At 38.9% G+C, this 21,977-nt stretch overlaps 1 protein-coding gene across 10 annotated transcripts in view; it reads left to right on the top strand.

The window, feature by feature from the left end:
- LOC140337577 (uncharacterized) overlaps window positions 1-13,918 on the top strand; it is a 37,210-nt gene extending 23,292 nt beyond the window's left edge. For 5 of the 10 annotated variants that reach the window (XM_072421276.1, XM_072421281.1, XM_072421279.1 and 2 more), the window contains 2 exons: window positions 349-504; window positions 12,574-13,918. In XM_072421276.1, coding sequence (XP_072277377.1) covers window positions 349-504; window positions 12,574-13,820 — 1,403 coding nt within the window. In that variant the 3' untranslated portion in view covers window positions 13,821-13,918. Of the gene's footprint in view, window positions 1-348; window positions 505-4,119; window positions 4,177-5,383; window positions 5,577-12,573 lie in introns of those variants that run through there. The other 5 variants (XM_072421283.1, XM_072421282.1, XM_072421280.1 and 2 more) reach the window with 3 other exon arrangements.
- The last annotated feature ends 8,059 nt before the right edge of the window (window positions 13,919-21,977 follow it).

Here is a 21,977-nt window from a genome sequence, read left to right as displayed (position 1 = left end):
GGGCTTAACGGCAAGGTGGTTAATAGTCTGGACATTGTTTTCTGTAGAAAAAAAACAATTACAATGAGTCAAATAATCACTTGCAAGGAATTGCACTACAGATTCCAGTTGTTCAGTCCTATGCATTCAGAATGTGTGGCTTTGTATGCCTTAAAGAGCAATATATTGTATAAAGCCTCTGACCTAAGAAAAGAGTGCCATTTACAATGAGATTTTCTAGTATTACAAAAAGATAATAAACTGAATATTGATACATAACCTGCATTGTGCTGATGTAATATTAGTAAAAAAGGGAAAATTGTTGTCATACTTACCTGTGATTTTTCCCTTCCTGGCCACTCCTGACAGCGCACCTATGGGTCCCCCCAGGACCACCTATCCAAGATAAAAAGGCCTTGCCTCCTGGTCCCCCTGTTCAGTATCAACTCATTCGACAGGACACCAACAAGTGGGAAGGAACTGCTCTGTCAGGAGAAGTTGCCAGGAAAGGAAATATACAATATTGTAAGTATGACAACAATTTTCCCTTTTTTCCTCCCGCTGGCACACCTTTAGGATGTAGCAAGCAAAAGAACTTAAAGCTGAGGGTGTAGACAAAAATATTTCACCAAAACACCAGTTTATATTGCTGCAAACACCAACCTCTTTATTTATATAGGTTTTATTTGTAATATTACACACTTTTTTTTTAATTTTTTGTCAGTGCTGAATGTATCACTGATGAGCCGAATGTAGAATCTGTATTTGAAAAGTGGGTTAATATAGGGGAAATGGTAATGTGTATATATCTATTTTAAATATCAAACAGCAATGATGCTATATACATCTATTCAATGGTGTGTGTATACATCTATTAAACATCAAAAATCAGACTTCCAGTAGTGTGTAAACATCTATAAACCAGCAAAAATATATCTGATATCATACCATTATTTAACTAGACAATGTATACCTGGACGATAAATTGCAATATCAAGTTATAATGCGTGTAAATGAAGTTATGATGCTCAGGTTCAGGTTATATTGGGGTTATGTTTAAATATATAGTTCAAACAATTATATAAAATAAACTTACATAGTTACATAGCAGGTAAGGTTGAAAAAAAGACATAGCTCCATCAAGTTCAACCATTAGGGAAATAAACATATCCCAGATATAAAACCCTATAGGACATATTTAGTCCAGAGGAAGGCAAAAAAACCCTAGGTACAATTTGCTTCAACAGGGGAAAAAGATTCCATGAGGCAATCGGATGTTCCCTGGATCAACAGCCTCTGTTGCCTTTACTTTAAATTCTTAATAGCCAGTTATATTCTGTGCTTCTAGAAAAGCATCCAGCTTTTTCTTAAAGCAATCTATAGTAGTTGCTAAAACTACTTCCTGAAGGAGCCAATTTCACATTTTCACAGAGCTTACAGTGAAGAATCCCTTCCTTATCCGGAGCTTAAACTTCTTTTCATCCAGAAGCAAAGAGTGCCTTTTTGTTCTTTGTAATGATCTCCAAGTGAATAATTGGGAAGAGAGTTCTCTATATTGACCATTTATATATTTATGCAGAGTGATCATATTCCCTCTTAAACGTCTTATCTCAAGGGAGAATAGGTTCAGTTATGCTAATCTCTCCTCAAAGCTGAGCTCCTCCGGTCCTTTTATTAGTTTAGTTGCTCTTCTCTGCACTCTCTCCAATTCCACAATGTCCTTTTTGCGAACTGGTGCCCAAAACTGGACTGCATATTCCAGATGTGGTCTGACTAATGCTTTGTACAAGGGCAGGATTATGTCTCCATCTATGCAGTCTATTCCTCTTTTAATACAAAAAAGTACTTTAGAAAAAAAGTACTAGCTTTAGATATTGCAGCTTGGCATGCATGTTGTTATTAAGTCTATGATCTACCAGAACCCCCAGATCCTTTTCCATTTGAAACTCCCCCAAATGTTTTCCCCCTAGACAGTATGAAGCATGCATGTTGTTAGCCTCCAAGTGCATAACTTTACTTTAATCTAAATTAAATGCCATTTGCCACTTGGCTTCCCAATCAAACAGTACATCCAGGTCTGCTTGTAGATTATAGACTTAATTCCATTACAGTTTGTTGTCATCTGCAAACACAGAAATGGTACTTTTAATTCCAAACTCTATATCATTTATAAAGATGTTAAACTGTAAAGGTCCCAACACTGAACCCTGGGGTACACCACTAATAACCTTAGACAATTCAGAGTATTAATCATTACCTACAATTCTCTGGATGCAGTCTTTAAGCCAGTTCTTTATCCATTCACAGATTGTCTTTTCTAAACCTATTGACCCTAACTTGCATATTAAACGTCTGTGGGGTACGGTGTCAAATGCTTTAGCAATGTCCAAGTACACTATATTAACAGCTATTCTACTGTCTACCTGTTTACTTCCTCATAAAAAGAGAGTAAATTTGTTTGACAACCTTGGTCTTTCCGGAAGCCATGCTGACTATCACTTATAATAATATTTTCTAGCAGAAACTTCTCTATGTGGTTCTTTATCAAACTCTCTAGGACCTTTCCAACTATGGATGTTAAACTAACCGGTCTGTAGTTACCTGGTAATGACATTGCCCCTTTTTGAAAATAGGAACCACATTGGCCTTACACCAATCCATTGGTACCATGCCAGTGACTAAAGAGTCTCTAAAAATTAGAAATAATGTCTTTGAAATACCCGATCTCAGCTCTTTGAGGACACGTGGATGTAATCCATCCTGGTGCTTTGTCAACCTTAATTTTGCCCAACTGTTTCTCAATCATATCAATTTTGAGTCATTGTGACTCATTTAAGGCAGTGACATTGCTATTATGAACTTGGACTTGAGCTCTGCCAGATTATTCTTACTTACTATGGTGATGAAAAGCTGGCAAGATGATGCATTCAAAATGGTGTATGAAGGAACAGGCTGTGTATACCTTTATACAGCATAATAATCATAGTAGATTGTTAGTGTGGGTCAATTGTGGGGAATAGAAGAGAGGAGGAAATAATTGGAGGCCAATTACTTGGTCTTACAATAGAGAACAGGGGAGTGATTTCCAATTGGTCCAATGCCTCCGTAGAGGGTTTTTGGTTATATTTGAAGTTTAGAAAAACTTTATATATAGTTCTCCCTGTTGTCAAATGGATATTATCTGTGCAAAGTATATATACATATTTAGTGTAAGTTTAGTAATTACTCCTATTTGAAAGGTTAAAATAGGGATATTCAGGGATCTTATCCCAGAATATCCAATAACAATGCTAGCCGAACTTTAACTTAGCTTTAAGTTATTACCGGCATTATGGTTCAAAATGTCTGCTATATTCTTACTTCAGTATTATAAAGATACATTCTTATACTATTACCTGATACCCATCAGAACCTATATTGTCTGTTACTCTGCTATGTCTGCTATATTGTTACTTAAGCATTATAAATATACATTAATATACTTTTTCTTGATACCCATTATAATCTTTATAATCATTATAATCATGTTGGCTATTACTCCCATCCAGTACAATGTTATATGAACTTCAATTTAGTTATTATGTTCAATATGTCTGCTACATTGTCATTCTATATGTATATATATTTACTAGATAGTAATCTGTGTTAGAATAGGGATATATATCTCTCATGTTTAAATATACAGTATATATATATATATATATATATATATATATATATTTGTCTGTATACAGATACAAAAACATCCATTTTGAACAAACTGCTAAATAGGTGGTCACACTAGGGTCGGCGATTTGGCTGCCTGGGGATGATCACCACACATCCCCTGGGCATGCCTATTACTCACCTGTATGATCAACTCACTTAGAGATGATCAACCGCCCTGCCAGGATCAGCCCACTACACAGCGGACATGATCGGCGGGACGGGAGTTCCCCTGAACAAACAGGGAATCCCCCACATCACCATTGTGGGTGTGGTTTGTGCGGGACACGCGCAGACCACGCCCACACCAATATCTAGTAAGTGCTTTGTACAGAGTCCACAATGACATCGGACTCTGTACGATCCCGCCCCCCTTCACGCCTATATTTGGCAGGTTCTCTTTCCAGACAGCCTCTGACTGTCACTTTGTTACAGGAAACCACCATTCTGAGCTGCAGGATGTGTCCCACTTTGTAACAGGAAACTATAAAGGTAATTTTGTATGGCACCAAACTAATTCTAGTTACTAAAATGTACTTTCATGTTTAAAAGCTTAAACAGTTATCCCTATTATTCCTATATAGGATATATGGAATTTGGATTCTGAGCACCCTTTCCAATCATTGGCAAAATACCATTCTACATAATCTGGGGTAGGATCCCTGCATATCCCTATTTCAACCTCAAAATAGGATCAATCACTAAATTTGCTAACACTCAATATGCTATCCTAAATATTTCTATAAAGATTCCTTGGAATATGGATTATGAGCATGCTTTCCAATCATTGGCAAACACCATTCCACAATATCTGGGATAAGATCCCTGAATATCCCTATTTTAACCTTTCAAATAGGAGTAATTACTAAACTTACACTAAATATGTATATATACTTTGCACAGATAATATCCATTTGACAACAGGGAGAACTATATATAAAGTTTTTCTAAACTTCAAATATAACCAAAAACCCTCTACGGAGGCATTGAACCAATTGGAAATCATTCCCCTCTATTCTCTATTGTAAAACCAAGTACCCTAAGTAAGTTATTGAGTTCCAATCCTTTCTTTCTCTCTTCTATTCCCCACAATTGACCCACACTAGCAATCAACTATAATTATTATTCTGTATAAAGGTACTGTGGGGAACCTACCCGTCCTGCGAGCCCGCGGTGTCCCTGGGGATCCCAGCCACAGAGGGTGATGCCACTATAGCAGGCAGCATGGCCGAGGCTACTGCTCTGCTCGCAGCTTGTCTCTCTCTGCAGGCGGAGGGATCCGTCCTGGCCAAACTACTGTTCAGCCAGGCAGCATCCCTTGCATCCCTTCAGATGTGGTTACTGAAAATCCTGCTCTCAGCACTCCTTTGCATGTGCAAAGTAGTGCACGTCCTAGGGGTACTGTGGGAAGAGGTGCGCGTGCTACAATGCGTCCCTCTTGTACCCCCCGAGGGCGTGGCACCCGGCTGCCTCGCCCCGGGGCGGGACATAGTTTGAATTCCCTGCGGCCAATCGGCCACAGGGGATTCAGTTAGTCTCCTATCAGACGGCGCCAGGTGGCGCAAGGCCATTGGTCACTCTGGCCATTTAAGGAGAGCCTGTCCTGTACACCATTGCCCCCTATAAGCCTCTGTGAACTCGGTGTGCTTGGGTGCGTCATTGTGTTGGTTAAGTTTACCTGCTTTTGTCATCTCCATAGTGACCTGGTCTGAAGTTGACTCTGCTTGAACTCTGCCTGCCCTGACCTCGGATTGTTACTGACCATTCTGCCTGCTGCCAGCCCTGACCTCGGATTGTTCTTGACCTGTCTTTGCCTTACCCTCTTGTACTTTGCTTGTTTGGATTTAACCCTTGCTGTGCTTTATGACACTGAATAAAGCCTGATTGAAGGATATCTGGAGTTGGTTGTGGTTTGTGTGCCCAGGCGCATTACAGGTACACAGACTGTTCCTTTTTACACCATTCTTCCATCCTCCATTTTGGACACATCTTGCCAGCTTTTCACCATAGTAAAGTATTTATTACTCAGTTTATTTTATACAATTGTTTGAACTATATATTTAAACATAAACACAAAATAACTGGAAACTGAGCATCACAACTTCACTACACACATTATAACTTGATATTGCAACTTATTGTCCAGGTATACATTGTCTAGTTATATAATGGTATGATATCAGATATATTATTGTTGGTTTAGAGATGTTTACACACTACTGGAAGTCAGATTTTTGACGTTTAATATGTGTCTACACACCATTGAATAGATGTATATAGCATCATTGCTGTTTTATATTTAATAGATATATACACATTACCATTTCCCCTATATTAACCCACTTTATATGGTATTGATTGTTTTTGCATGTATTTAGACAACAACTGTCACAATTGTACCCCTGAGGAAGCCTATATGGCAAAACGTATCGGGACAAATATTTGATTGAAACAGTTAATTTCCTATATGCTAGAAGCAAACTGTATAGTAATAATATCTGAACTCTTTACAACATATATACAACAAACAACAAATCATCATATTTTTGATGTAATTATGTATGATTTATAAAAATATAAATACATATTTAACTTTATTGCCAGCTGAATCCCTGTCTCTTTTCTACATATCCAAATAATGAAGGTATTGGGCGACCTCTAACTGGCTGCTTTGCAAATTGTTTCCATTGAAACCTTTGCATAGGAAGCCCATGATGCAGACATGCCCCTCATTGAGTGGACCTTTTTTTCTTGTGGTGGAGCCAAGCCCATTAGAGAACACTTGATTGTTTCCATAATCCAAGAGAAAATTATTCTTGCAGGAGCCGGCTAACCTTTCTTATGTCCGCTAGGGTATAAGAACATGTTATCTGATCTTCTAAAGCTTTGTTTACTTTGTATGTAAGTGGATTTTATCTAGACCATATTAAATTTTTTAGAATTGTCACTTCCCTCTTGTATATCTGTTTTAACTTCCTTCATTGATGGCAGTACTGCCTCCTGTTCATGTGGAAAATGGATGACACCTTCGGTAATGCCTGTGGGGAAGGATGCAAGCGCACTCTTTCTGCTGAAATTGAATAGCGGGGTTCTTTTACTGATAGTGACTGAAGCTCTGAGACTCTAAGCTAACGTAGTTGCTGTAAGAAAATTGTTTTCAATGTTAACTTCTCTAAAAAAGCACACCTTTATGGAATGTATGTCACTGTCCCTCGCGCGACTGAGGTTAGAAGATCTGTGAAACAAGCTGCACGTGAGGTTATCTGACAGTCTCTTTGTTTTCACTGGTTTCAGATTGTTGGTAATGACCACACCTCTTGGCTCAGCTGCAGCTTGTGGTCATTACTGCTCCTCTGTTTAGTCTGGCCTCACACTTCATGCTTTGCGGTTGATATTCACTGCTTGCATGTGGAAGAGCTGGTGTGTTGTCCCCGCCAGAGGTCCTGCTCATCCATTTTCTATTTAAGATAAGTTGTACTGCTCTTGGTGTTTTTTTGTTCTCTTGTGCTCGTTGTTACTAGGCCTCAGGGAGATGCTGGTTCGTTCATCTGGGATGGAACCAGTAGTCTCAAACCCTCTCACTATTTCTAGGGCAATTCAGGGCTACTAGGGCCTAGGTTCCTGTGTATGAGTATTCCCACCTTCAGGGTATATTCATACTGAGAGGAGTCAGAGCTAGGTTAGGGTGTCCGTAGGTGGTGACCGTTTCCTTCTCCCTAGGCTTTGAAGGTATAGTAGCTTGTCTTTATCCTTCTGTTTTCCTTCTGGTGTTCCTCTCCTCCCTCTAATCTGTGACAATGGAAAGGAGTTTGTAAGAGAGCTTTAAGCACTACTGGTAAATCCCATGTGGGAAATAAGGGCCTGAATGGTGGTCTAATCTTGATTGCTGCTCTCAAATATCATTTAATCAGCCTATTTTCTGACCATCTAGTTGCTATCAGTACTGACAATGCAGACACCTGTACTTTTATCGTACTATACGGAGACCTATCGTACTAACAGAGACCTTTGTCCAGTGACGTCTAAAGGGAATTCCAAGCCTTTGCCCCAGATGGCTCTATTGGGAAGAACTTGTCCATTTTGCGGGAACTTTTTTCATATTCTGGAGTACGTCTTGTTAGTTGTTGGTTTACAAGCTTTTAGAAGAGTTTCAGCAACTCTGGGTGACACACCTGCTGGTTGATCTCTATGCCTCCTAATGGATAAGCAGTCAGTTTCCAGTGATACGGTGCTGGCTTTTTTCTAGATCACTTGTATCAATAGATCTTCCTGATCTGGAAGTTGCCAAATAGGGGCTATAAACATTTGGCTCACCAGAGAGTACCATGGTTTTCCCGGCTAATATGGAAGAATAATTATTGCTCACCTTGCTTCTCCCCTGATTTTCAAAAGGACCTTCAAAATCCAGTGGTACCAGGGGAAATACATGAAGGAAATACATAAAATACAGAAGTTCCATCTGATGGAGAAAACATCCTGTGCTAATGCTTGACTGCAATAGAATCTGGTGCAAAACCCAGGTACTTGTGCATTGTGAAGCAATGCCATTAGGTAGATCACAGGAGTTCCCCATTCTTGGAAGAGTGGTTGTAAGTATTTGGGATTCAAGGACCATTCTTTGGAATCTTGGAAGGATCCGCTTAACGTATCCCCTATTTGATTCTGTACTCCTGGGGGATAGGCTGCGGAGAGGCCTAGGAAATGCTCCTCCGCCCACAGAAAAATAGTTGACACTATTCGGAGCAAACAGGGACTTCTTCTTCCCGCCTGCTTTGCAATGTACGCTACTGCTGTCCTGTTGTCCATTATTATTCTTGCATGCTAGTGTCTTCGAGAAGGATTTTAAGCCTTGGAATGCTGCCATCAACTCCTAACCGGGTTAGACCCCCTTGTTGGTGAAACGTTCCATTGGCCTTTTGCTTGGTAATTGCCGAAATGGGCACCCCAACCTTCTATGCTTGCATGTGTATTGAGAATTACCTCTCTCCTTGTTCTAATGGCATTCCTTTAAATAGGTTCTGCGGTGATGTCCACCAAACCAGATCACTCTGTATTGCTAATGGAAGACGAGTCTTCTGTTTCAATGACACCCATTTCCACCGGGTTAGGAAACATACTTGTAGTCTTCTCATGTACCATCTGGCCTAGGGAACCACCGGTATGCAGGCATTCATTAGACCCAAAACTTTTATGCAATCTCTTGCGGTTACCTCTTGCAATCTCAAGAACCATATAGCCTATTCTTACATTTGACTTGCGTTGAGAAAGGAATACCTTTGCTTGTTGTTCCTCTGAATTTGACAGAACTGTAATATTGTCTAGATGATAGAGACATATGCCCTGGAGCCTCAGAAAGCCAATTACTGACACCAGGACCTTGGAGAAGGTTCTCTGTTGCCAGACTGAATGGTAGGCATCCAAACTGGAAGTGTTGTTCCATTATGGTAAAACGAAGATATTTGTGGTCCTCTGGAATAACCGGAATATGAAGGTATGCATTTTCTAGATCTATTGAGATCATCCATGCCCCAGGATGAACTACTGCCGGCATAGTTTGCAGGGATTCCATACGGAAAGATCTTACTCTCACATATGCATATGCATTTAGGTTTCTGAGATCCAACACTGGTCCAATTCGACCAGACTCTGGATACCTTCTTCTAAAGGTTTTCCAAAAATAATTTTTCCCTCAAAGGTGATAGAGCATAATGCCTGTTTGGAAACTGAATCAGCCGTCCAGTGCCTTAACCAGAGAGATCTTGCTGTCACTGAAAATCCCATAATTTTTGCTGACAATTTGACTAAATCAATCGATGCTTCTGCCAGAAAATCTGCTCTTAATTTCATTTGATCCAAGCACGAACCGACCACGGACATATCTGTACTGCTTTTCGGCTCCTCTCTAGACATCTCCACCCATGTCAACAGGGCTCTAGACACTAAAGTGAGGGCCACCGCCGGGCAACTAGCTAAACCTGCTGCTGATTAGACTCTCTTGAGGTCATATCCATTGGATCTTTAAATGCTACTGAATTTCTATTGAAAAGACCATATCTCTTGCTATGCGTTGCAGTGCAGCATCAACCACTGGGTGTGAATCCCATAACTCCATATCCTTTTGATTTAAGGGATATAACTTTGAAAACCTGTTGTAGAGGGGTCATTTTCAGTCTGGTTTATTCCATCCCTCCCCAAAGAGTTGATTAACTTCCTTCATGAAGGGAAAGATTAAACATTCTTTCTTCAAAGTAGGAAAATGCATCCTTTTCTTGGGAGGTCTCTCCCCCCTCCTAATGGCCTCTCTAATTGAAATGATGAATGTATTCACTAAGGAAAAATCGAAAGAAAAAGATCTTTCATCCTCTTTTTCTGAAACGGAAGCGTCTGAGTCTTGTGAGGGTTCCCACTGTCTCCTTGGTTTATCCTTGGACGTGGAGAAAGTTTCTTTGAACTTTCTGCAATGGCCCGATCAGTATAAATATTCATCTCCCTGGATTCCATCTCCTTATCTCGGCATGCTTTAACGCATATAGCACATACTAATTTGGATGGCAATGCTTTAGCACCACACACCCAACATGCTTCCACTGACTTGCTTCTGGAGCGAGAAAATGATTATCCTGGTAATACTCTCACAGGGAGACCTAGAGAACCTAAATGTCCCGTCTTCCTGAGATGCTTTATCCCTGCAATAAAGCAATTTGTGTGTCTGTGTGTGTGTGTGTGTGTGTAATACCCAACAAGAAAACAATAAGGCAAAAAAAATGGGAAAACGTTATTTTCTACCTTTGCTGGACCGAATGCACTTGAGAGGTAGGTGGGGAAGTATCTGGACCTAGAGGAAAAGCAAAAATAGCTCATATAGCATTCAATTTCTATGAAAATATACCCATATATTTCCTGAATTTACTTCTCTTACTGAACTATAAGTCTTGATATAAGTGAGGGAAAAAAATGGTACTTTTTGTACCATTGGTATCTGTATATATACACCTAACAATATACCTATCTAAATATATGTATATCTGTACACACATATATACACACAAATCCATATATATATATAGATATTTATGCACACCTATACACATCCCCATGCTCAAACATAAGATCTATGTAAAACCACATAAGTACTCTTTCCGAACAAAGAAATTAGATCAGGAACATCTGCAACGTATACCCCAACAAACTTACCAGACATGCTAGTAGTGATAGCCTACAGACATTCCCTAACCAGGGAACAAAGGCTTTTAAACAATACCGCCATGGAGGGGATGCCACCTACTGCATCAACTCAAGAGCATCTGAGTATAACAAATGAAGTACAGTTACCAATCAAAGCTCTCCTAGAACCATTCCTCTGAAGAAATGGATAGGCACTTACCACTCCTTGAGCAAGAAACGAAACAGGGACTACTGGAAGTTAAGGCTATTTTATCTTGGTTAGGTGGTCCTGGAGAGGTCAAAAGGGGCGGAGTTGACTCATGGGTGCGCTGTCAGGAGGAGGGCCAGGAAAATAGCTTCTACGCTACATGAAAAAAGAAATTTGCTCTATGTTGGTGGAAAACATTTTTGACCTAATTTACATGAGCTCAGTTCACATTAAAACTGTAGACCACATTTGTGTGGCTGAACAGGATATGTATACTTAGCAAAGCTGGGCCTCTTGGCCATCATGTCACAGGCTGAAAATCAGTGGGGCCCATGTGCATGCAGAGCTTGAGTCTGACCTACTGATTACCCTAGCACCCCTTTATGCTTGGGTGTTCTGACGCTGGTAAAGTATGGCACTGTCTGTTCTGTCCAGCAATGTCAATTGCAGCAGCCAGAAGAACTGGGATACCAGCAGCCCCTGCTTCATTTTAGATGTGCAGCCTGATGGATTTGTGGCATCCCCAGCATCCATTGTTAGGCTCTGCACAGCTGAAGGGGATTCTAGAGGCTGATCAGCTTCCTAGTCGGTCCAGCACTGCTAATGGCTTCTGGGACATTAAAGCCTCTTTGCTCCCAGTTGTCAGTGCCTGGTAACTGGGCTAATCTGTGGTGGAGATTTATCGTCTGACTTACTGTTGCTGACCATGCCTGTTTCTGACATTGCCAGTTCATGCTGCCTGGACCAACCTTTGCCTGTGACCCCGACTCTGCTTGTGTTTTGTCCTTGTGTACTTTGTTTGGTGGACAGATATTCTGTGTATGACCTCTGCTCTGTATTCTGGACTTGGCTCTGTTGGAATCTTGGTATTGCTATCTGTGGGCTCCTGGCTTGCTGCCAGCCCAATCCCAGACACCATCCCTTGTGCAGTAAGTCCTGGGGGCAACCAAGTGCTGGGAGATGCAACCAGTCTCCTGAGGCTGAGTGGGGGCTTACAAAAGGTGAAGACTGCAGTGTTCGTTCGGGCGACAAGTGTCAGGTGGGGACTGGTGCTGACACAATGTCGCTTAATGGTAACTTTGTACTACTTTTTGCTATGTGAATTGTGTATGAATGGATATGCATTCTTAGGGATACATCCATTTGCATCCAAACTATTGGCATAATATTGAGGTTTGGCAATTTCGTTATAAGCCAAATTTGTAAAATAAAATGTTTCATGATAAACTTGAGTACTGATACATTTGTACTGCCAAAAGTGATACCTCTTACCTTCTGGAATTCCCTGTTATTACAGACAGAATATGATCTTGTACTGAATGGCTTATTTGAACCTGTCACCACTTTTAATATTTTAATACTTAATACTTTTAATACTTTAAAAACCTTACTATTTATTGATGTTTACTATAGGTATCTGCATCAACACTCCTTTGTCTTTTTGTATTGTATTTGTATCCATTTTCCAAATTTCCCAAACATTAAAAAAAAAAAACTTTTATTTCTGCATCCAACAGATGTAAATCCTCTTAAAAAGAGAAGAAGAAGGAATGCTCCCAAACCTGGAAGTGCGAGGAGGAAAAAAAGAACTGAAGCTATTACAACACCTACAATAATAAAAATTGTGTCTCCTCCAAAATTCATTCTAGAACAAACAACTGAACCAATTAAAATGTTCAGTGAAATGATAACCGCCACCACCACAAAAGAAATGACTGCTACCAGTCCTCCGTCAACAAGAATTAGTTTGCCAAAAACTAGCACAGATTCAGTAGATGTAATTGTTAAAACTTCTGTTCAACATCCTGTAGCTGCAACCGAAACAAATCCAACTACTTTTAAAATACCTATCCTTTCTACCTCATCTAACATACAATTAATAAATTCAACAACTTCTACGATACAAAGCTTCAACAAGCTTGAAAATACTACAGCTAATATTTCACTAATCTCCTATGTTCCAGACGTTATCATTCCAAATCCATCCGCCAGCAATGAGTCCACAAATAAAACTACAAAACAAATGACAAGCGCAGCACCAGAATTCATGAGTTCTGCCACCACTTTGCCGGAAACAACTGGACAAAGAAATAAAAGTTCAACCACAGTTGTTGCAGAAACAACAGTAAAAACAACATCTCCTTTACAACCATTGCCATCCACGATAACCCCTGAAAAGGTTTCACCAACTACTGAATCGGCAACAGCTAAAACTAGTGCTAGAGTTCCCAGTACTACTTCAACAACCTCTGCTCCACCAACAGCCTCTACCCCACCAACAACACAGATTTTGTATTCACTTACCACAGTAACTCAAAACCCTATACATACAGTTTCCCCCTCTTTGAAGACAAACCCTACTACTTTCACAAGATTAAGAACATCGGTTGTGCCAAAAATACAAGACACTTCTAAAACAGCCTCTGAAAACATGCCAGGTGTCATATCATCAACTGCCTTTATGTCTACCACAAGTAAATTGATAGGAGCAGTCTCTACAGAGCCTACTTCAATTGTGTCTTCACAGTCCATTAAGGGAGTGGATGAAACAGATGAAGCGCATGATGTGTTTAATGTTGCAGAAGAGGTGGCAGAGCGTATCCAAAATACCAGCATTTTACTAGCAGTTCTAATGCTTGGAATTCTGTTCTTTCTAGCTGTTATCGTTCTACTTTTAGTACAAGCATATGAAAGCTACAAGAAAAAGGACTATACGCAAGTAGATTATTTATTAAATGGAATGTATGCTGATTCAGAAATGTGATTGAACTTATTTTCTTTTTTGTTATTGGCCTTAAACACCACCAGTGCATTTGTGAAGGAACTCACAATGGGTTTTTAAATAAAGGGAACAACATCTGGCTACAGTCTTTCATTTTTAGGAGAAGTCATTTGCAATAGGAGGTGTCAAATCTGTTGCAGTTCACAGGTCACATGCGATAATGAATGATGCATGAAAAGGCAAAACACCAGTGAAAACACAGTAATAAAAATGTTAGCAATATTGTATGCTTCAGGTCACCTCTTGTTAATTTCAGCAATTTTTTATGTATAGTTTGTAATAATTATAAAAAAAAAATCATAGAAGCTACCCATATCAGCCTTTCAGCGTGACTTCAGGAGTTATTATCTATGCACCTTGATTTAAAGTATTATTGAAATCAAACATTTTGTGCCCTGAAAAACTTCAACTTCAATAAGCTGGGGTGTTTTGAAATATATTTATTTTAAAACGTACACCTTTTTAATTTGTGTTCTGTATATTCATTTTTTGTTTCAGTAATTTATTTATTCCATGAGGAAAAAGGTAAACCTCCCATGTCCACCAAAGTTTACCAATGGTACTGATAAAGTGCAGGAAGCTTGTGATCCATGGAAGTACTGTGCTTGCATCTTGGTCCGTTCTTTTGTGCCAGGGGAGCACCCTGGATCCTAGTTCTCGGCTTTGTAAAGGGACTTGACTTCTCTCCAACTCTAGTTTCAGCCTGCTCCTTTCTGGCATTACCTTTTTCTTTTACTATGCAAAATATAATGTGAATGGCAGGAGCTAGTTGGACCTGACACCAGTACAGGGCATGGTTTAATCTGCACTTCATCATGAAGTTGTGGTGCAGTTACCACATGCCAGTGAATTGCTGCCTCAGGGGAGACACAACAAGTAGCTGCTTCCCAGGGCAGCCCCCTAGAGAATGAACCAGAGTAGCAGTACAGTACCACTCACTGCTGCACGCTTTCAAATGTGAGTGTCTAAATCACACTTACCTTTACATATGCAAATGTTCAGTCCGGTGCCATCCTGAAGGACTCCTTTGTCCTGGTGCTTTGTCCAGAGTGGTAAATACAAAAGAGGAGGAGCTTCCCCCTAAAAAAAAAAAAAAAAAAAGTTACACACCCTGGTTAATACTTTTAGTGATAGGTTTGCTTTAAGGTCCTGTTTATAAATGTGTTCTTAAATTCAAAAATAAGTTTTGTTGGCTGTGCCTTTCTGCATTGTTCTATCTTTGATTGTTTGATTGTTCATAGCCTAAAAACGAATTTGACCACCACACCACAAGACTGGTAAGCTGCAATATACTACATAATGGTTCTTCATTTTCGATATGCTTTAAATTAGCCACAAACTGTAACTGGATCACATTATTTTGCTAAAGCATTGCATACAGTTGTCAGTTTTAATAAAGTTCAAAAAAAAAAGTTTTCACCATTTTTGTTTGTTACATATTGGCACTGCTGGTGCCTTGCAACCTCTTTACAGCTTTTTCCTTCATCTATGTGCTTCAACAATGGCTGAATGACCTTTCCCAGTGAGAGAATTGTTTTTTTTAACAGTTTCATGTTTAAATGTGTCATCACAATATGTTCTTACAGCCTGCTTCTAAGTCTACAATGGGGGAATGTGCAACAGAGCACTGTAGAAACACAATTAGAAGATGGGAACAGATTGCTATCACCTTTATGAAAGTTCCTAAACAAAGACTGTGTAAAATATATATGGGGGGGGGGCTTAGCAGCAAAAGGTTGTGAATATATTTGGAGCTAAACTCTCCCCTTCCTTGCCAAAAATTGTAAAAAAAAGCACACTTTTATACAAAAATTTTCCTTATTTTCCGTTACTCACGACTACTAATTTTGTTTTGTTTCTCATTTGCCTGCCCTAATGTAATATTTTTCCTTTGTCCCATTTTTATAAAATGTAACAGTTTAGACTTAAGTTATCAAAAGTATTGATGTCTCTCCTTGTAGAGCTGTATTTATACATTGCTGCAACACCTAATTAGGTACCTAAGGCCGCTTCACCTTGGTATTTGTTTATTAATGTTCCCTATATCAAATTCCCCTTTCATTCAACTTTTCTTTTCTAGAAATGTTAAATGGTAAATGATAAATCTTATTGGTTGCTAAGAACAACCAACTTTTTTTTTCTGGTACAAAGGTTTTGATTATAATGATTAAAACATACAAAAAAGAATGCCAACATGTGTAGAATAATAATAATAAAATACAGTAATTGAAAACAACAATCCAGTACAATACAAAAAGAAACACACAAACAGCTGTTATCTTCACAGCATTTGCGATAGAACAGTAAAACCAAAAAAAAAAGGATAAAAATAAAAAAATATACTCACATGGTTTAAGGGGAAAAAAAAGGGGAGTGGAAAAAGAAGGGAAACGTCCTGTTAAAATACTAAATAATTAAAATGTTAAATGTGGAGGAGAGAGTTTGTAGAGAAGGCAGATAATAATCCACCCAAGTTTGCCAGACAACTAAGAACTTAATCATTGTTAAAATGATTTTTCATTTCCAAAAAAATTAAACCAGAAGTTTTCGATAGTTTAGTAGTCATAAAAATATGGAAGACAAGAATGGAATATTTTCTATCAACATTAGGAAAAGGAACATGAAATAGAGCATGTCAAGGACCCTTAGGTAAATTAATTCCCAATACAGAATAACTCATATGGTATACCCTTATTCATAGTCTAGAAACTTTAGGGCAAAGCCTCCATATATGACCCATAGTACCTTTTTACATTACATCCTCTAAAACAATTTGGTGACAGAGGGGGCGGCATGCGTTATTCTAGCAGGAGTGAAATACTATCTCATAAGGACCTTATAGGACATTTCTAAGGCTATCTTGTTCCTTGAACGTTTGGGAATAGCCTGCCATAAATTGGAGGTGTCGTCTTCTGAAAAAACAATAGAAAGTTCCTTTTCCCATGCCCACAGATAAGGTAGAGGTTTAAGCTACGTACACACTTCCAATTATTATTGTTGGAAAACGAACGACGAACGATCCTGCACGATATCTACGAACGATCGTATAGCACCGATCCTGCACATAGAGATAACGACACGATCGTTCGTAGATATTGTACACACAATAGATACGATCGTTTGAGCGATAGAGGAACTATGTGCACGACAGGAAAGTGAACGAACGTTCGTTCATTACGCATGCTCAGACCATGGACGATCAACGAACGATCGTACACACGAACGATGTTCAACGATCGTCGTCCAATCCGATCCGCCGGTCCGGTCGTTCGTTTTCAACGACTTTCCTCGTTCGTCGGCGTCGTTGGTTACTTTTTTTACGAACGATTTTTGCCCAATCGATCGTTCGTCGTTCATTCGTCGTTCGTTTTGAACGATAAAAATTGGAAGTGTGTACGCACCTTTATCAAACCATGTTCAAACAATAGAACTATAAAGAAAAGGGATAGCTCCGACTATAACAGGCTTATCTCTGCATATGCGTTCAAACATACTCATGGTTAAAGGGAGATGAGATCTAATAAACTATAAAGAAAATGACGTATTTGTAAATAATTAAAAAGTTCTTGAATAGGAATAACGTATTTCTCTTTTATGGTTCAATAATTCTTTATTAGAAGATTTTAATATTTTTACAGAACAGAACATACACATATTACAGAAAAGTCAAAGAAATAACAAATCTTAAAAAGGAAAAAGAAAAATTTAGAGCATCTAGGAACAAAGGAAAAGAGAATATTCATAGAGATACAAAAGTCCAAACATATAGAGCACCAAGTTCACCGGCCGAAAACAAAAAATACAAAATCAACTGAGGCACAGAATCCACTGTAAATAGCCTATTAACATATGATATTACAGGAAGGATGAAGGAGCCAGAGTTCACTTAATAAAAAAATTGTCATAGTTGGAATTTATAATAGCAACCGTCTTTTCATACGCACAACAAAGATTAAGGTCCGCTATAACATCGTTATAATTAGGAATTTGAGTGTTCCTCCATAATTTGGTGATATGCATTTTTGCTAGTAAGAGAATCTGAATAATAATGGATCTGATACGAGTAGGGAACCGTCCAGTGTCTAAATGCAGAATAACCAATTCAGGTGTGGGTAAAATTTGCATGAGCGTGATATCAAAAATCAATTGGAATATTAGTTTCAATAGGATCGAAGAGATTTACAAAACCATAGAATATGTGGCAATGATCCTATCTCCCCGCAGTTTCTCCAGCAGTATGCCGAGTGAGAGTCAGAAAATTTAGATAACTTATAAGGAGTCAAATACCAAAAATTAAGTGTTCGCTGAAAGAGATCCCAATGATTTTCACATCTAGTGGCTCTGTAGGTATCTCTGATGGTGGTAGCCCATTCAATAGGAGTACAATTTATACCCAAATCTTTAGTCCATCTGCGCATATTAGTAGATGGGGAGAACTCCAAATTTCCACTAAGCATATTGTAATATTTAGTTATACTGTTTTTATGCGATAGAGGTGCTTGGAAGAAGTGTTTCAACAGTGTATGTATGTGTAACTCGGGCTGAAGATTGATCTTTTTAACAAGATGCCTGATTCTCCAATAAGTATTATGCTCAGTATCGGCTAAATGGTATTCTGCCTGCAAATCAGCAAGGGATTTAATGCTATGTGGAGTAAAGATATCCCTCACCTCACATATACCACAATTCACCCATCTTGATAGATTGAGCTGAGGAGTGAACATTTCTAAAACTTTTAGATCAGGGTGTATGGTCAAATGAGATCCTGAAGCAGTGGACAGTAAATCAAAATCTGTCCAACACTTCAGGATGACTTGAATTGTGGGGTACAGAGAAATGGGTACAGGAAATCCCAGCTTAATAGCTGTCAGTAGATGCTTCATGCTAGGCATAGATAACAATTGTTGCTCCATCTCAACCCACAGCTTATGTGGGGATGGATTCCCCCAGTTATAGATTTGGGAAAGAACTGAAGCCGTATGGTAATAAGACAGGTTTGGTATCCCCATTCCTCCAAATTTCTTGTGTCGTGTGAGTATTCTGAATGTGCACCTAGGTCTTTTCCCTTTCCATATAAAATTCATGATCATTTTTTGCAGTGACATAATATATTGCTTAGGGAGGAGAATTGTAAGAGTGCGTAAAAAATACAAGATCTTGGGCAGAATAAACATCTTTACCGTCGCTACTCTACCTGCCAAAGAAATGTCAATTTTCTTATATTTTTCCAATTCCGTGGATAATACTGTCAATAAAGAAGAGAAACTGGCTTGAAATAGTTGCGAAGTACTAGGCGGGATGTGAATACCTAAAAATTTAATTGCCTTATTTTCCCACATATAAGGAAAATTAGCTTTAATAGAAAGTTTTATATACACTGGAACATGTAATCCCATTAATTGGGATTTAGAGGCATTAACTTTATAATAAGAAATCTTAGAAAAATCCTCTTAACAGTTCTTGAACAGCATTCAACGACCTTTCAGGTTGAGTAAGCATTAAAACAATAACGTCCACAAAGAGATTAATCTTGTGGACTCTATTCCCTATCGTTACTCCATACACTTGCGTACTAGAACGTATATATTCTGCAAGTGGTTCAAGCAACAATATAAAAACCACTGGGGAAAGCGGACAACCCTGTCTTGTCCCATCTGTAATGTGGACGAAAGGGCTCCAGACGTGAAGATTCTCGCAGAAGGACCTGAGTACAAAGACATAATAGCTAACTTAATAAAACCTGAAAATCCAAATTTATCTAGGACCTTGAATAGATAACCCCAGTGGACCCTATCAAACGCCTTCTCAGCGTCTAAAGACAAAAACAGAAAAGGCTGTTTGAGAAGGTCAGTGTATTTCAAAATATTAAGCGTCTGGTGCTATTGGGAGCCTGCCTATTCTTCACAAAACCAACTTGGTCTGGGTGTATTAATGAAGGTATGATATCTTCCAGTCTGTATGTCAGTATCTTAGCGAAAATCCTCACGTCTGTGTTCAAAAGGGATATAGGTCGATAGTTACTTGTACTTTGGGGATCCTTTCCCGATTTGGGAATTGTAACTATCACTGCCTGTAGCATCTCTGCAGGGAAGAAACCTCGAGCTGCGGCTAAATCAAAGATTCAGGTAAGGTACCAATTTATGGGAAAAAAGCTTGTAATATTCGCTTGGAAATCCATCTGCTCCAGGAGACTTACCATTGGGAAGTGATTTAATTACTCTAATTATCTCCTGGGCTGTAAAAGGGGCCGACAAAGAATCAATTTGTTCAGGGGATAGCTTAGGCAAGCTCACTTTACTCAGAAACATTTTTATGTTCTCAATACTGGGTTGAGGAGTTGAAGGGTCTTTAGCCAAATTATGTAAAGAAGAGTAATAGTTTTTAAATGCGGCAGCTATATCAATAGGACTGTAGCATAGTTTTTGAGATATTGGGTCTTTCAAGGCAAAAATTTTGGATTTGAGATGTGGGGGCTTAAGACGTCCCCCTAAATGTCTATCTTTAATAATTGCATTTGACAGCGATTGAGATGGGGATTTTTTATTGATAGCATCATTAGGTTTAATACGCTGAAGGAGATCTAAGATTTGCTTTTGCCTCTGTTTTTTTTGCATGAGAGAATATTTTTATACACACCCCTGTTATGAATGCTTTATGAGCATTCCATAGAGGGAAACGATCAGTCTCTTCCAAATTATTTACATAAAAAAAATAGGCTTTGTGCTTCTTCCACTTGTCGTGCCATTTTCGGATGGGACATTTGAAACGTGTTGAATTTCCACAAATTGCCAGGTAAGAACGGGGAATCCATAAATTCGATACTTATGGGCGCATGGTCTGACCAAGAGATTGTTCCTATTGTTGAGGTCTTATTCTTCTGCAATGACCAAAGGTCAGTAAGGAAAAAAATCAATCCTTGCGTAGGAGAGATGCGAGACTGAAAAATAAGAATAATCTCGTTCTGTACTGTGTTGGCATCTCCAAATATCATATAGATCATGATTTGAGAAGAAAGTCGCCAACTGAGGTGGAGGTCGTTTGGGTGAAGTGGATGAATCAATCGTATAGTCTCCTGTTGCATTGAAGTCCCCACCTATGAGCAAGTTACCTTGTCGAACCTTTGAGACCTTAGCTATAAGTTTCGAAAGAAATTTCTTTAGCTTCGTGTTTGGGGCGTAAACATTCACCAGAGTGAAGCTAATATTATTAATTTGGCACACCAAGATAATAAATCTGCCTTGAGGATCTTCCAGGTGATTGAGATATTGGAAACAAACAGAATCCTTCACTCCTATAAGAACGCCACATTTTTTCTTTGCTGCATTTGCCATGTAGAGGTGGGGAAATCTCCTCGGCTTCCAATTGGGTATTTTGCCTTGTGCAAAGTGTGATTCTTGTACAAAAATAATGTCCGCGTTGTGAGTTTGAACCTCTTGTAAGAGTGATGATCTTTTGAAAGGATTATTCAATCTTCTAGTGTTAATAGACAAAAAAATGAATACCCATAGGGATTAGGGAGATACTTATTTATCACTTGGTGGATACTGTGCTTACTTGTGAAGCGAGGCCCGCTAAACTTGGTGCTTGAAATAAAAGGATAAAGAAAAAAACAAAAGAAGAAAAAACAAAGAACAAATAAAAACACCCTGGAACAAATAATCCAGGTCAATGGGCAAATAAATTCTGCTTTGGTTTCTCATGGAGGGGAGAGAACCAATTTAAGGCACTTCTTCAGGGAAACCTTAAACCAGAACAAATAGAAAGAGCCAACAGTTCTATGTAGTAATCTGGTTATTCGTATTCATAACCGGATCACTTAGACACCTAAGTAGAAAATAAACAAGAGCTGTTCATGTCCACTCTGAGATCAGTTTTAACATGTTGAGGTTGAGAATCCTCCATATCGATGTTCCAACTTGCTAAAAGCTGTCTTCCAGATTCTACATTGGACATCAGGTACGTTTTCCCCAGGTAAAACACAATCAATTTTGTAGGGAAGCCCCATTTGTACGTGATGTTTTCTTTTCTCTCAAAATCTTATTAATCGGAAGAAAGGTTTTCCTAGCTTGAAGTGTGTTTTGGGACAGACCAGTGAACATCTGAATATATTTATACTCTTTAGGTAACAGTGGTTACCTA

This window comes from Pyxicephalus adspersus, chromosome 9 (assembly GCF_032062135.1).
Source record: "Pyxicephalus adspersus chromosome 9, UCB_Pads_2.0, whole genome shotgun sequence".
In the NCBI taxonomy this organism is placed as follows: Eukaryota; Metazoa; Chordata; class Amphibia; order Anura; family Pyxicephalidae; genus Pyxicephalus; species Pyxicephalus adspersus.
Note: the sequence above shows the minus strand (reverse complement) of the source record. Positions and strands in the feature narration are given on the sequence as shown.